The sequence below is a fragment of the Alexandromys fortis genome, unplaced genomic scaffold (genome assembly GCF_014885135.2).
Source record: "Alexandromys fortis isolate MF-2015 unplaced genomic scaffold, M_Fortis_MF-2015_v1.1 scaffold_35, whole genome shotgun sequence".
NCBI lineage: Eukaryota > Metazoa > Chordata > Mammalia > Rodentia > Cricetidae > Alexandromys > Alexandromys fortis.
Window position 1 is genome coordinate 9,657,782 of NW_026067913.1, and position 15,035 is coordinate 9,672,816.

The following is a 15,035-nucleotide window of genomic DNA, read 5'->3' on the forward strand; positions in this document are numbered from 1 at the left end:
AGCATTGGTTAAATGAGTGATATTATTGACTGGTTGTTAGTTCTTTGCCTGTGACATGGATACTCTATCCTTTTGTAAGGACATAAAATCCCTCTGGAAGAAATGGCACACTGTCATTTCCTTCAAAATAGAATGGAATGCGGTCTTCTGGGTATATAAATAAAAGCAGGTTGGCCATTAGTGGTGAATTGTGTAAGCTGGATTTTGGGGGTGTTTACGGTATATTTAACTCTTTTTTTTCTACTTTTGAATGTTGTGAAGTTTCTATAATAAGTCACATTTCACTGGAGTGTATATTGTATCTTTGTGGGTAACAATTGAAATGTTTCTTTTTTGTATATATATTTATTTATTATGTATACAATATTCTGTCTGTATGTATGTGTGCCTTCAGGCCAGAAGAGGGCGCCAGATCTCATTACAGATGGTTGTGAGCCACCATGTGGTTGCTGGGAATTGAACTCAGGACTTTTGGAAGAGCAGGCAATGCTCTTAACCTCTGAGCCATCTCTCCAGCCCTCACAATTGAAATGTTTCTGTGTTCAACCAGGTGTAGTGACAACATGTATGTAATCCTTGCACTAAGGAAGCAGAGGCAAGAGAGCTGAGCACTGGTGCCTTATCAAACCCTTTCTCCCAATGAAAAGACGAAGAAAAGAAAATATTACTGCCCTAAATGTAGCACATATTATAGCTCTCTAAATATTTAACTTTACGTTTGCTTTGTATTTAATTGAGAATTTCATTAGTCTCTTATCTTTGGGTATATATAAGCACAGATTCCTTCGAAGGTCAGAAGAGGACATCAGATCCTCTGGAGCTGGCTGTACAGGTGGTTTTGAGCCCCCAGGTGTGAGTGTGGCAACCAAACTCAAGTCCTCTGCAGGAGCAGCACAGCCATTTCTCTAGCCCATGTGTGTGACTCTGAAGCAAAGAAATTGAGTTAGGAGAGTATCTCTGGAGTATTTCCCACTGCTCATGATTGCTAAGGTCTGTGGGATCTGATTTCAATCCCTGGATACACACGCTGGAATGAGAGAACCAGCTGCTGGACGTCATTGTCTGACCTTCTGATTGGTCACACAAATAATTAGCTGTAAGCAAGGAATTGTCTAATATAGGGAGTTGTTTGATACAGAGAGCTGAGGGTTATGTGAATTTGGTAGTTGAGACGTATATATGAATGTTTGCACAAGTTACATAAACGCTCTCATTCTGTCTTCACAGCAGACCCGCAGTTGCATTAATTCGAAAGTTAATAGCTGTATTAGAATCTATTGAACGACTACCTCTTCATTTGTATGACACACCAGGATCCACATATAACCTCCAGGTAACCGCGAAACAGCCCTTTATAAAACTGAGTGCATTTAGGAACAATGATATACTTTTTATTTTAAGACATGCCTTTGTGTATATTGATTAAGAAAATTTTAAGGTTAATTTTTAAATTTCTAATTGAAATGCCATTTGATTTTTTTTTTTTAAGATTTATTTATTATGTATACAATGTTCTGTCTGTATATCTGCTTTCAGGCCAGAAGAGTGCAACAGATCTCATTACGCATGGTTGTGAGCTACCATGTGGTTGCTGGGAATTGAACACAGGACCTCTGGAAGAGCATCCTGTGTTCTTATCTCTTCAGCCCAAACTTTTGATTTTTTTAAAAGAAAGATTTATGTGTATGAATGTTTCATATTCATGTAAATGAACTACATGCATGCAGTACCAGAGGAAGCCAGAAGAGGGCATTGAATTGCCCTGTCCCATTTTTTAACTTGAAAAATCTAGCTAAATGTTCTAAAAATTATAAATTAAGCCTGGTCTGCTATAAGAAAAAAAATCAAGATATAAGAAGCAGATGATAGCACAGTTTTGGAGGCTGGACATTTGTATGTAACTGCCTGGGCAGATTTGGTGTCTGATAAGGGGTTTCCTCTAACCACGAGTTCCACTGCTAAGGAGAATGAACACGTGCCTGTAGGTTTTTATCTTTCTTTCCTTTCTTTTTGAGATGAGGTGCAGGCTGGCCTGGAGCTCAGAGAGACCCCGCCCCTCTGCCCCTCTGCTGCTGCGCTACAGGCACGTGTCACCATGCTCACCCTTCTTTCTAATCTCTGATTTCACCTCACCACCTTCCAGCTCCTGCTCGCTTGTACAGACATTCAGACTGTAGTCTTATCACATCTCTTTGTTGGCTGTCTGTGTTGAGATAAAGAAAAAAATGAAAGTATTTAAACATGGAGGCTTGTTTTTCTTTTTTAAACTTCAGACTGGGTCTCATGTTGTCTACGATGTCTTCAAACTCACTGTGTAGTTGAAAATGACTCTGAGCTCCTCCTAACCCATGTGTTCAAATTAAACTCTTTTTGTTGTGTTGTTTTGTAAGTTTCCATGTGGGTTCTGGGAAACAAATCCTGGTCCTCTACAAGAGCAACAAATATTCTTAATGTCTTCCAGTGTCGTTTATTTCATACTCATTCAGTGTTTTTGTTTGTTGGTTTGATTTTGGGACTGGATTTTACAGAACCCAGGCTGGCCTTAAGTAGGTGAGGATGACCTTGAACTCCTGGAGTGACAGGTGTGAGCCACCATGCTGGGTTTCTGTGGTGCTAGGGATTGCCCCGGACAAGTACTCTACTGGCTGAGCCACAACCCAGCCCTGTATGTTTTTTCATTTCAGAAGTTTGTATAAAACCCAAAGAAGAAAGATCAGAAATGTGCCGAATATACAAGTAGCCAGTGTTTCTGTAAGACTTTAGATTATGCAGAAACAAAGCTTGTTAAAATTGGTTGCATACTAAAATGTATCAAACAAAAAAATTACCTTGCCTTTTTAAGTTTATTAGATGCTGGTATCCTAGTTCCTTCTGTTGCTGTGGTGAGATATTCCAGTTAACTGATTGCAAACAATTTAGGGGAGAAAGGGATAACGGACTATGATTCCAGATTCCAGTCCACCCTGGGGGTGGTCTCAGAAGCGGGCCTTGGCACAGCTGGTCACAGCACCTCACTCAGAGCACCCATGCTGCCTGCCTGCTTAGTCAGGAGCTTCCTGCACTCTGAAATTGTTGCTGCCACAGCTGGGCTGGCTCTTTTTCTGTCAGTTAAGACAATCCCCTGTGAGCATGTCTCTAGGCCACACTCATCTAGACATCTCAGTGGAGGCTCTCCTTCAGCTGAGTCTAAGTTCTCGATGCTAACACTGAAAACTAACTTTCTTGAGCTTGAGAGACTTCTCAGCAGGTAAAGACATTTGCCATCAAGACTGGGAACCTGAGTTAATTCTCCAGGACCCACATGGTAAAAGGAGAACTGATTCCCACAGGTTGTTTTCTGACTACCACATCCTCTGCCCCAGCCAAATAACTAAATCTAATAAGAATATTTAAAAAGGAAACACTCCCCTCACCCACCCATCAACGCCTGAGGCAAGGCTATCCCGGGCTTGCCCTGCACCTCAGCAGGGCACCACCATAAAGCTAACTCTGTTAGCACAGGATTAGGTGAGCCAGCTCCAGTGTTGTGAGCATGGGAGAGCTGTCCCCAGTACCCAACCTCCTACCTCATCTATGCCCTGCGGATCCAGAGCTGCAGGATCTCCACAAAGTGAGGACCTAGCGTTGGTGGTGTAATGATACCAGAGGCCTCGAACCAGACTCTGCAGTGAAAATTTGGAAATAAAGATTGGACAAAGGAGTCTGTGGCGTGGCTCATTGTGTCACATTGCAGCTTCCAGGACAAAACCCTAACTTAAGAGCCAGTGAGTGCTTGCTGCCCAGCTTGATCTGCGTTTGACTCCTAGAATGCATGTGCTGTAGAGAGGTTGACGCCTGTGGATTGGCTGTCCTCTTGATCTCCACTGTGCAAGGGTGCACTCTCACATACACAGATAATAAATGGACACTATGAAAGGTTCACTAGCCTCAGGTCATACATGGTGTGGTCGCAAAGGAATAAGCTGATTAGCTTCTTAACTTTAATTTATGACTTAGAAGCTATACATTTCATCTACTTTTGTTTTTTGGGCGATTCCTTCTCACTATGTATCTCTCTATAGACCAGGCTGGCCTCAAACTCATAGAGATCCGATTGTCTCTGTCTCTCTAGTGTTAGGATTAAAGGCATGCACCACCATACCTAGCTCAGTTTGTGAATGTACTTTGTAATTTTACTTATAAGTTAATATAAAATATATAAGTATATATAGATATATAATATATTTGAAGTTTAGAAATTCTAGTAAGTTACTTTTTCCCTTGTTAATCACTGTCAATCATTGAACCTTTTACAAGTCGTGTAGAAACATTTATTGATCTAAGCCCTTGGATTCTTTTTTTCTTTTATTTTTTTTGAAGCCTGATTGTGTAGGTCACCCAGTCTGGCTTCAAACTCATGGCAATTCTCCTGCCTCTTTTTCCCAACCACTGGTATTGTAGATAAGCCACTACTTGTGGCTTTATCCTCCCATTATGACTGTACTTTTTTAATACACTTATTTGCTTGTGTTCATGTCTGTGAATCATTTTTATTATTCTAACAGCGACGCATGTTTTCTGTCGACTGTTGATTGTTTCTGTGTAGATACTCACAAGAAGATTACGCTTTCGGCTGGAACGTGCCCCTGGTGAGACTGCGTTGATAGATCGGACTGGCAGAATGCTGAAGATGGAGCCCTTGGCTACAGTTGAGTCTCTGGAACAGTATCTGCTGAAAATGGTGAGCTCCTACCCGGCAGGGTCTTCTCGAAGTGGGCATTCTCCACATTGCTTTAACCATTTGCCATAAAGAAAATACATATACAGAGTATGGTAATATAATTGTGCCCAGTGATTCTGTTTTTAGAGATACTTTAGAAAATAGTATTACCAGCACCTTGAACATAAAGATGTTTATTTTTATTTATTTATTTACTTATTTATTATGTATATAAAATTCTGCCTTCATGTATGCCTGCACGCCAGAAGAGGGTGACAGATCTCATTACAGATGGTTGTGAGCCACCATGTGGTCGCTGGGAATTGAACTCAGGACCTCTGGAAGAGCAGGCAATGCTCTTAACCTCTGAGCCATCTCTCCCGCTCTTGACAGCTGCTTCTTAATTTGAATGTTCTATAACTTTAAAGGTTTTTGAAACTAGTGAGAATAGAAAATGTTTTTGTATACTGTAATGATATCATTTTATAATACGGACTTTTTTCTATTAGAATAATATCTGGGACGTACTCTGGTTTGGTAAGTGGCTGAGCGATATCATTCACATGTAAAGTCCTGAGTGCAGTTCTCCAGCATTGCAGAAACAAATGCACAGGCCAACCGTGTGGCTGATCATGGAGCTCTGTATCTGTGGGGCATTTTATTATTTTATATAGTCTTCACGTGCTTAACTCCTGGCTAGGTGATATTTTAAAAATGTCATGTTATAACATGGCTGACTTTGAAAAGGTTGGAAAGGGTGGCTTACTGTGCATTCAGATGGAGTTCAAGGTGACAGTCTTGTGTGTTTACTTTATTTAGGTAGCAAAGCAGTGGTATGATTTTGACCGATCCTCATTTGTTTTTGTTCGAAAATTAAGAGAAGGCCAAAATTTTATATTTCGACACCAGCATGATTTTGATGAAAATGGAATCATTTACTGGATTGGGACAAATGCAAAGTAAGTTATTTCCTGTCAGCTAAAATGACAGTGCTTAGCTGGGAGAGTAAATTGTTAGATACACACTGAACGTTCTTCTACTGAAAGAATTTATCTTATAGGTTAATTGTAAGATTATACCCAGGTTGGCCTTCAGCTGGCTATGTCATCAAGGGTAACCTTGGATTCCTGGTCCTCCTGCCTCTAATTGATTACAGGAGTGCACCATCATTCTTAGTTTGTGACTGGAATTAAGAACAAATATGAACCAATGCAAATTGCCTTAATGTTAATTTCTCCTGTTTTAATTTTGATTTTTGTATAGAACTGCGTATGAATGGGTGAATCCTGCCGCGTATGGACTTGTGGTAGTAACGTCATCAGAGGGAAGAAATCTGCCGTATGGTCGCTTGGAAGACATACTGAGTCGTGATAATTCAGCTTTAAACTGTCACAGCAACGATGACAAGAATGCCTGGTTTGCCATAGACCTAGGTGTCTGGGTAATACCATCGGCGTACACACTGCGCCATGCTCGTGGCTATGGAAGGTCTGCACTGAGAAATTGGGTTTTCCAGGTATCCAAAGATGGACAGAACTGGACTTCTCTGTATACCCATGTTGATGACTGCAGTCTCAATGAACCAGGGTTAGTTGAGGAGTCTTTGCAAATTGGGGAACTCAGTAAAGAGCCTTGTTTATTTTTATACTTGTGTATTGTAGAGCTCTGTTTTTTGAAATATTGAAACAAGATTTTCTCCGTAAAAACAAATCACTTGATATGTAGTGTAGACACTGACATTTTTTTTTTCTTTTTCGAGACAGGGTTTCTCTGTAGCTTTTGATTCCTGTCCTGGAACTAGCTCTTGTAGACCAGGCTGGCCTCGAATTCACAGAGATCCGCCTGCCTCTGCCTCCCGAGTGCTGGGATTAAAGGCGTGCGCCAACATCGCCTGGCTAGACATTGACATTTTGAAATACTGGCTGTATTGAAAATGCTAAAGTATCAGTAGAGGCCAGCAAGGTGGCCCTTGGGTTAAGGCCTTTGTTGCCTAGCCTCATCGCCTGAGTCACAGAATCCACAGCTCCTAACTCTAACCTCTACAGATGAGTGTCCTTGCACATATGTTTACACACACACACACACACACACACTCTAGGAGCTGGAGAGACGACTTAGTAGTTAAGAACACTGCCTGTTCTTCTAGAGGACCGAGGTTCAGTTCCCAGCAGTTTTACAGCTATCTGTAACTCCAGTTCCACGGGGCCTGACACCTTCACACCAGTGCACATAAAGTTAAATTTAAAAAAAAAAATTCTCGGTCTGGAGAGATGGCTCAGTGGTTAAGAGCACTGGTGTTCTTCCACAGGTCGTGAGTTCCAACTCCCAGCAGCCACATGGTGGCTAACAACCATCTGTTATGATATCATTATATCAGGTGCCCTCTTCTGGCGTGTGAGGATACATAATAAATATGTGTGTTGTATACATAATAAATCTTTAAAAAAAGACATAAAAATTTTCTAAAAGAAAAAATTTAAATACATTTAAAATGGCAAGAATTTACAAAGATTTCATTTTAAAGATTTTTTTCCTTTTAAATATTATCTGCCATATGCATTTTGCAAATCAAATCTTTTGACATTATAAACTAAATTAAGTATTTTTAAAATTTCATATTTAATTTATTAGCCATTTTTAAATCAATTTTGTTTTCTGAGACAGGCTCTCACTGTATAATCGTTGATGGCTTGTAACTCACTGTAGACGAGGCTGGCTGGCTTTGAACTTATAATGATCCATCTGCCTCTGTTTCCTGGGCTTAAAGGCATGTGCTACCATGCCTGGCTTTTTTTTTTTTTTTTAGTCAAATTTTAAGTGGGTATTAAGGGTATATTCTAAAGTTTTTTATTGTGTAAGAAAATCTTCTCACTTCCAATACCTTTTCATGTGATTCTATCTTTTTTAAATCACATATTTTCAAACACTTTCTGTCTATTGCATCCACAGATCAACTGCAACTTGGCCACTTGACCCAGCGAAGGATGAGAAACAGGGGTGGCGCCACGTGCGGATCAAACAGATGGGGAAGAATGCCAGTGGACAGACACACTACCTCTCGCTCTCTGGATTCGAGCTCTATGGCACTGTCAACGGCGTATGTGAAGACCAGCTAGGTAATGAGAGGACACGAGACTTCTCTAAGTATTTACAGCTGGTTTTTGAAAGTGACCTGGCTTCTGTCTCCCTAATTCTGATCTCGTAGGTAAAGCAGCTAAAGAAGCAGAAGCAAATCTTAGAAGGCAGAGGCGCCTCGTGCGCTCCCAAGTCCTCAGGTACATGGTTCCTGGAGCACGTGTTATCAGAGGCCTTGACTGGAAGTGGCGAGATCAGGACGGCAGCCCTCAGGGAGAAGGCACTGTCACAGGGGAGCTGCACAATGGTGAGTGGGGCTTCGGACGCTTGGTGTTGGGGTCATGTATTAAATGATACTACAGCTATTTCTTTGGTCTTTGGACAATTTGTAAATCGCATGACTATATCAGACCTTTGTAGAACTGATAATAATGATTTCACATTAAAATGAAAAAGCGAAGCTGGCCTTGGTGCCTTACATCTTTATTCTCAGTACCTGGGAGGTAGAGATAGTGGATCTGAGTATGAGGTCAGCCTAATAGTTCCAGGCCAACCAGAGCTTCATGCTTGAGACTCCTTCTAAAAATTAAAAACTTATGGGGCTGGAGAGATGGCTCAGAAGTTAAGAGCTTTGCTTGCTCTTCCAAAGGTCCTGAGTTCAATTCCCAACAACCATATGGTAGCTCACAACCATCTGTAATGGGGTCTGGTGCCCTCTTCTGGCTTGCAGACATATACACAGACAGAATATTGTATACAATAAATAAATAAATATATTTTTTTAAAGAATTAAAAACTTACTTAGAAATGAACAAACAAAAACTTACTAGATTTTATTAAAATCTATTTGCTAATATTGTAGAATGATTATTAAACTAGTATTAATTATCTTCAAGATACATTCCATCTCTTGTTCCTTAGTATATTGTTGTCAAGGTACAAGTAAATCCTGATTGTAATTTTCTGTGTTTTTTCTTAGTAGTCTCAGGATTTAGGTAGTACCTTTTCACACTGTATTTAAAGACATGTAAGGAAAAAAAGAATTAGTGTTCAATAGAGCAAAGACTAGGAATACAGTTTCTTGATCTCTTAGTTAGTTCATTTAGGGGTGCTGGGTCTACCAGCCTCTGGAGGAGTTTAAACTGCCTTCTTTAGTAGGACTAACTGTGCAAAGCAAGTACGTTCATTTTGACCTTTGTGCTGTAGATTCTAGAAACGTCCTTACCCAATAATAAACTAAGTCTTAACTCCCTAAGCAGTTTTCCTGCTGACTATTTTTTTTTAAACATTTGCTTGAACTAGATTCTTACCGATTGTACTGAGCATTTAAAAATATAAAATGTTTATCTTCTTTTCCTAAATATTTAAAGAGCTATAAGAAACATGGCTCGGGAATTTCGCTTAGTTGGTAGAGTGCCTGCCTACTGTTCATGAAGCTCTGAGTTTGATCCTCAGCCCCACATAGCCAGGCCTGGTGGTGTTCCTGGATTAGAGATCATGTCTCTAAAAATAAAAATCAAAGAAGATAGAACTTAGAATAGTTAACGTTTGGTTTTATAAAGTATTTACTTTAATGTGATTAAAAACATTTAATTTAAATACTTTAATAAATAAGTTAATGTTGTTTTAAAAAATGGAAATTCTTTGAAAGTCACCACAAACATTTCTATAGCATTCTATAGTTGACGGAAAACAACTAAAATCATAGTAGGCTTGCAGTGAGATAAAATGTAAAATGTAAAATGGTTGAGATAACAAGAGCACCATTCAGATAAGATATGAAAACATTATTATTTTTTAGCTGGCTTATTCTTGTTAATTTCTGTTATAAATTGAAGTGTGTGGGTTACTAAGAGGATGTTAGCTACTGACATGGGATACGGTTCATTTTTTTCTGAACGGAGTCAGCTAATACACATGAGAAAATTAGAATGTTTGGGCTGGAGAGATGGCTCAGAGGTCAAGAGAACTGGCTTCTTTTCCAGAGGTCCTGAGTTCAATTCCCAGCAACCACATGGTTGCTCACAATCATCTGTAATGAAGATCTGGTGTCCTCTTCTGGCATTCAGGCATACATGCAGGCAGAACATTTTATACATAATAAGTAAATAAATCCTTCCCCAAAAAAAGCAAATTCAAATCTTCATTTCAGAACTTAAAATTCAAGAAAGACACATGTTTCTGATCCTTCAAATGTTACAGTGCAATTTTGGCTTCAAACATGTCGCAGAGAGCTTTTAACAAATCAAATATAATAGCCACAATAGGTAATTTTTACTAATCCTGTCTTTTTAATCTGTGTTTGAGTGTAGAAATAGTTTGGGTATCATCTCTGTTCACCTTTTTGACATTTTCTCAAACCTAATATGAACAATGCACACTTTTTAGTATAGTCCCACATTCTTCCAGTCCTCTCCTTGCTGTCTGAAGTCTCTGTTGGTAGAACTATCCATTGTTCACTTGTTCTACAAATTTGTAAAGATACTTAGTTAAACTTCATCTATTCAGTGGTCAAGGCAAATTATGATTCACCTGCCTTCTGGATAAAACGTATTAATATGTTATTGTATAATAATTGTTTTCATACCTAAATATGGAATACTTTGTAAGTATAAGTATTTTGGATATTTCACTATACACTGGTATCAGTGCAGTACAGACCTTTATTTAATATTGGTATAATGTTTTGAATCTTTCCTTTTCTTAGACTTTCTCTGAAGCAGAAGAGATAGTTTAATGTTGGGTCTTCAAAAGTTATTTCAGCATATAAATACAAATTGGAATAATGTTTCAGCTTATGTAGATTTCGGGTGGTCAGTTTTTCTTTCGAATGCCTCATGAACAGATAATCTGCAGATGGCTCAGTGCTCCTCTGAGCTTCATAACATGAATTTCGTGTGTGGTAGTTGTGTGGCGTGTCAGTGCTCGGGTACTGGAACTTGCTTAAGCTCTGGCACGTCTACATCTTAATGTAGGTAGTTAGCTCCTAGTAAGACTGAAATCTATTAGTTCCCTTCCTAATCTATTATTTTTTTTGTTTTGGAATTTTATTATCCTTTAAATAAAAAGTAACGTATTTCTAATAGAAGTAGATATAGATTAAAAAATTTAGAACTGTTATTAGCTTTAGTTTATAAATTCTAAAAGATCTCAACCTGTTTTAAAATTGTTTCTAATATGTTTTTGTGCTGATTCAAATCTAGTAAACTTAGCCATAAGATATAAATAGCCAATAAGCTTTGAGAAAACAGCTGAAATACCAGCTTATTTTCTTTGTGCAAGTAACCTAAAATTTCTATAAGTGACACAGAAATGTCTTACCTGTCACTTTCAGGATTTATTCAACCTTAGAAATTGTGAGTTAGCACTTCTTCATAGGAAGAACATTTGTTCACATAGTCATATTAACAGTTCAAAGTTTTTCACTTGTTGAATTTGAAATCTCAGTACTTTTCTTTTACATTTAAAGAAATTGCTCCTGAGGTTGGGGATATAGCTCAGTGGTAGGTGCCTGTATGTGCTAGGCCTTGGATTTCATCCTCAGAACCATTTGATAAGATCTCCCCCTGTCCGTTTTAACAGAATAGATACAAATATCACTTTTACAGTGTTTTTAAATATGGCCAGGTGGTGGTGGCACAAGTCTCTGAGACCAGCCTGGTTTACAGAGTGAGTTCAAGGACAACCAGGGGCTACACAGAGAAACCCTGTCCCTAAAAACCAAACCAACAGAAGACTATCACAGTCTTGGGATGTCCAGAGATAAATGTAATACGAGGAAGAATTTTCTAGGTCTCCAGAAACCTTGTGTATACTGTGCAATCTTTTTCCTAGTATTATTTTGTATGGATTAAATGGATCTCAATAGTATGAAGTCGTATTTTAATACCTCTTAGCTGACAGACTGTAAGTGGTTAGTAATGCAGCAAGTACAGCACTGACGAATCGCCGATCCCACATTGTGGAGCTACTGTCTGACACGCTCCTCTCTGCTTTCTGCTGGGTCTCACAAACTCCTGTCCCTTTCCAGGCTGGATTGATGTCACCTGGGATGCTGGTGGCTCAAACTCTTACCGTATGGGCGCAGAAGGAAAATTTGACCTCAAGCTTGCACCAGGGTACGACCCTGATACAGTGGCATCACCCAAACCTGTTTCATCCACTGTTTCAGGCACAACGCAATCATGGAGCAGCTTGGTGAAAAACAACTGTCCAGACAAGACGTCTGCTGCTGCAGGCTCCTCAAGTAGAAAAGGAAGCAGCAGTTCTGTGTGTAGCGTGGCCAGTAGCAGCGACATCAGCTTGGGTTCGACCAAAACGGAACGGAGATCAGAAATTGTAATGGAACACAGTATAGTTTCAGGAGCTGATGTACTTGAACCAATTGTTGTTCTTTCATCTGCTGAAAACGTCCCTCAAACAGAAGTAGGGTCATCTTCCAGTGCAAGCACCAGCACCCTGACAGCGGAAACAGGAAGTGAAAATGCGGAGAGGAAGCTAGGCACCGATAGTTCTGTCCGAGCTCCTGGGGAGTCTAGTGCAATATCCATGGGGATTGTCAGTGTCAGCTCTCCTGATGTTAGTTCAGTATCTGAATTAACTAACAAGGAAGCAGCTTCACAGCGCCCCCTTAGTTCTTCAGCAAGTAACCGACTGTCAGTGAGTTCCTTGTTGGCTGCTGGGGCCCCTATGAGCTCCAGTGCAAGTGTACCTAACTTGTCCTCGAGAGAAACGTCTAGCTTGGAGAGTTTTGTAAGGAGAGTGGCAAACATAGCACGGACTAATGCCACGAACAACATGAACCTGAGCCGAAGCAGCAGTGATAACAACACTAATACCCTGGGGAGGAATGTGATGAGCACCGCAAGTAAGTGAGCTCTTCCTTCTGGGGCCAGTGCTTCTACCCCGGGGACACAGCATCAGGGTGTTCTGGTGCAGCCTTCAGCTGCTGTTAGCCGTGCCAGACACTACATCAGGTGCAGCGCCTTGGCGCTGGGAAGTCAGGTTCTGAAGAGTCTCAGTTTTAAGAATTCAGATTAGCTTGTATTTATAGTAAGTGATTAAACAACAAAATTACATGACAAAGTAGATGACTATTAAATATTAAATAGTGACGCTATATAGTAGTATAGCTTTCACTTACTCCTGTGTTCATTTTAGCTTCTGAAAGCTATCTAATTCTAATGTAAGTTATTAATGGGTCCAAGTAATTCCCATAGAAATTACAGTAAAATTATTTCTTTTGTTTCTCTTTTTGTAAAAGCTATGCTTTAAATATTTTGAAGATAATAGTGTTTTTTAAAATGGTAGTTTTCTTAGTTGGTTTTTAGTTGGGTTCCCAAAGTTGTTGCTTTTCAATGTTTTCATTATGAATGTGTTTCATGGTGTTTGGAAAACTGTCTTGTGGGTTTTTTTCTGAGGTTCCTACAATCCTATGTATTTTAACTGATTCGCTTCATTTTTATTTTTAGCTTCTCCTCTTATGGGTGCTCAGAGTTTCCCTAACTTGACCACACCCGGTACTACATCCACAGTGACAATGTCAACATCCAGTGTTACTAGCAGCAGCAATGTAGCTACGGCGACAACAGTTTTATCAGTGGGTCAATCGTTAAGTAATACTTTAACCACCAGCCTCACATCAACCTCTAGTGAGAGCGACACGGGTCAGGAGGCTGAGTATTCCTTATATGGTAAGTGACAGTATGAAGGTTGTGTATTGGCATTTGATGTATGTTACATATGTCATGCTTGTGCTTTATGCTTGGTGATATGGGAGCTTAAGGTAAGGTCTCGCTTTGTAGTCTTAGGTGGTCTAAAACTATGTAATTGGACTGGCCTTAAACTCAAGGAATCCACCTGTCCCTGCCTCCTGAGTGCCGGGATTTAAGGTGTGCACTATTCTCAGATATCTATAACCTTTCATATAAATGTCTTCATAGAATATGAAAACTCATGATGTGGAGTATTACAGTTATCTGAATATATGGGTTGGAGAGATGGCTCAGGGTTTAAGAGCACTTGTTGGTCTTGCAGAAGATGTGGGTTCTTGTCCCAACACCCACATAGCACCTCATAGCCGTCCATAACTCCAGCTCCAAGGGACTCAGCATCTCTTCTGACTTTCAAGGATGTGGCATGTGTGCGGTACACAGATATACATGCTGGCCAAAAAAAAAAAAAAAAAAAAAAAAAACGCATAAAATGAAATTTTTTAATTTAGAGGAGTGGGGGAAATGTTTAGCTCAATAAAAACACTTGAGATCAGCCTGCCTCTGCCTCCCTAGTACTGGGATTAAAGGTGTGCACCACCACGCCAGGCTGAAAGCTCTGAAGTTTTGTTTTCATGGCTTCTGTACAGTATTCAGAGACAAAAGCTATTTGATTCTTTCAGTGTTTTTAAAAAGGAACTAGAGAGAGGGCTCAGCAGGTAGGAACACCTACTGTTATTGCAGAGGACCGGGTTCAGTTCCCAGCACCCACGGGGCAGCTCACAAGCATCTGGAGCGCCAGCAAATGGGTGCCCTCTGCTGGCCTCTGAGGCACTTGGCATGCTTGTTTCATCCATGCATATATGCAGGCAAAACACTAATACAGATTGTTTTTTAACGCTTAAAAGAATATGTGGTTCTTTTATCATACTAGAAAAAAATTTTAATAGAAAATGTAGAGTCCCTATCATCCAGACCTGATCAAGTACATGTCTGGTGCTCGTGTGCACACACGCGCACAATACACAAAAGGGAATTAGGTCTTTCAGTCAGTTCTTTTACTCGGTAAATCTGAAAATACATCCTAATACTGAATGTGTTTTTACAACACTTGGGATTACTACCAATATTCCACTATGGGATTATCATGACAAATTATATACTTTTTTTTTAAAAGATTTATTTATTATGTTTACAACATTCTGCCTCCATGTATGCCTGCAAGCCAGAAGAGGGCCCCAGATCTCATTATAAATAGTTGTGAGCCACCATGTGGTTGCTGGGAATTGAACTCAGGACCTCTGAAAGAGCAACCAGTACTCTTAACCACTGAGCCATCTCTCCAGCCCCCAAATTATATACTTTTTGTAGTTATAACTTTTTCCTTCCCATAAATGTGTGTACAATTTAGGATTGTATTGCTGGGAATGTCCTCAGGATAAATTCCTTAAGAAGTAATTACTTACAAAAAGGCTGTCTACCTGTCAAGATGAATTCAGTGCCTTTTCCCACCCAGCCTTTGGTCATGCTCCCTATTTTTTTTTTTTTTT

The 15,035-nt window shown here is 39.7% G+C and overlaps 1 protein-coding gene across 5 annotated transcripts in view; it reads left to right on the top strand.

Moving 5' to 3' along the window:
• Hectd1 (HECT domain E3 ubiquitin protein ligase 1) overlaps positions 1 to 15,035 on the top strand; it is a 79,509-nt gene that overhangs the window by 38,272 nt on the left and 26,202 nt on the right. For 2 of the 5 annotated variants that reach the window (XM_050138827.1, XM_050138829.1), the window contains exons 19-26: positions 1,228 to 1,333; positions 4,586 to 4,720; positions 5,519 to 5,658; positions 5,963 to 6,286; positions 7,649 to 7,815; positions 7,905 to 8,081; positions 11,805 to 12,641; positions 13,246 to 13,467. In XM_050138827.1, the coding sequence (XP_049994784.1) occupies positions 1,228 to 1,333; positions 4,586 to 4,720; positions 5,519 to 5,658; positions 5,963 to 6,286; positions 7,649 to 7,815; positions 7,905 to 8,081; positions 11,805 to 12,641; positions 13,246 to 13,467 (2,108 nt within the window). The remainder of the gene's footprint in view (positions 1 to 1,227; positions 1,334 to 4,585; positions 4,721 to 5,518; positions 5,659 to 5,962; positions 6,287 to 7,648; positions 7,816 to 7,904; positions 8,082 to 11,804; positions 12,642 to 13,245; positions 13,468 to 15,035) is intronic. The other 3 variants (XM_050138830.1, XM_050138832.1, XM_050138828.1) reach the window with 2 other exon arrangements.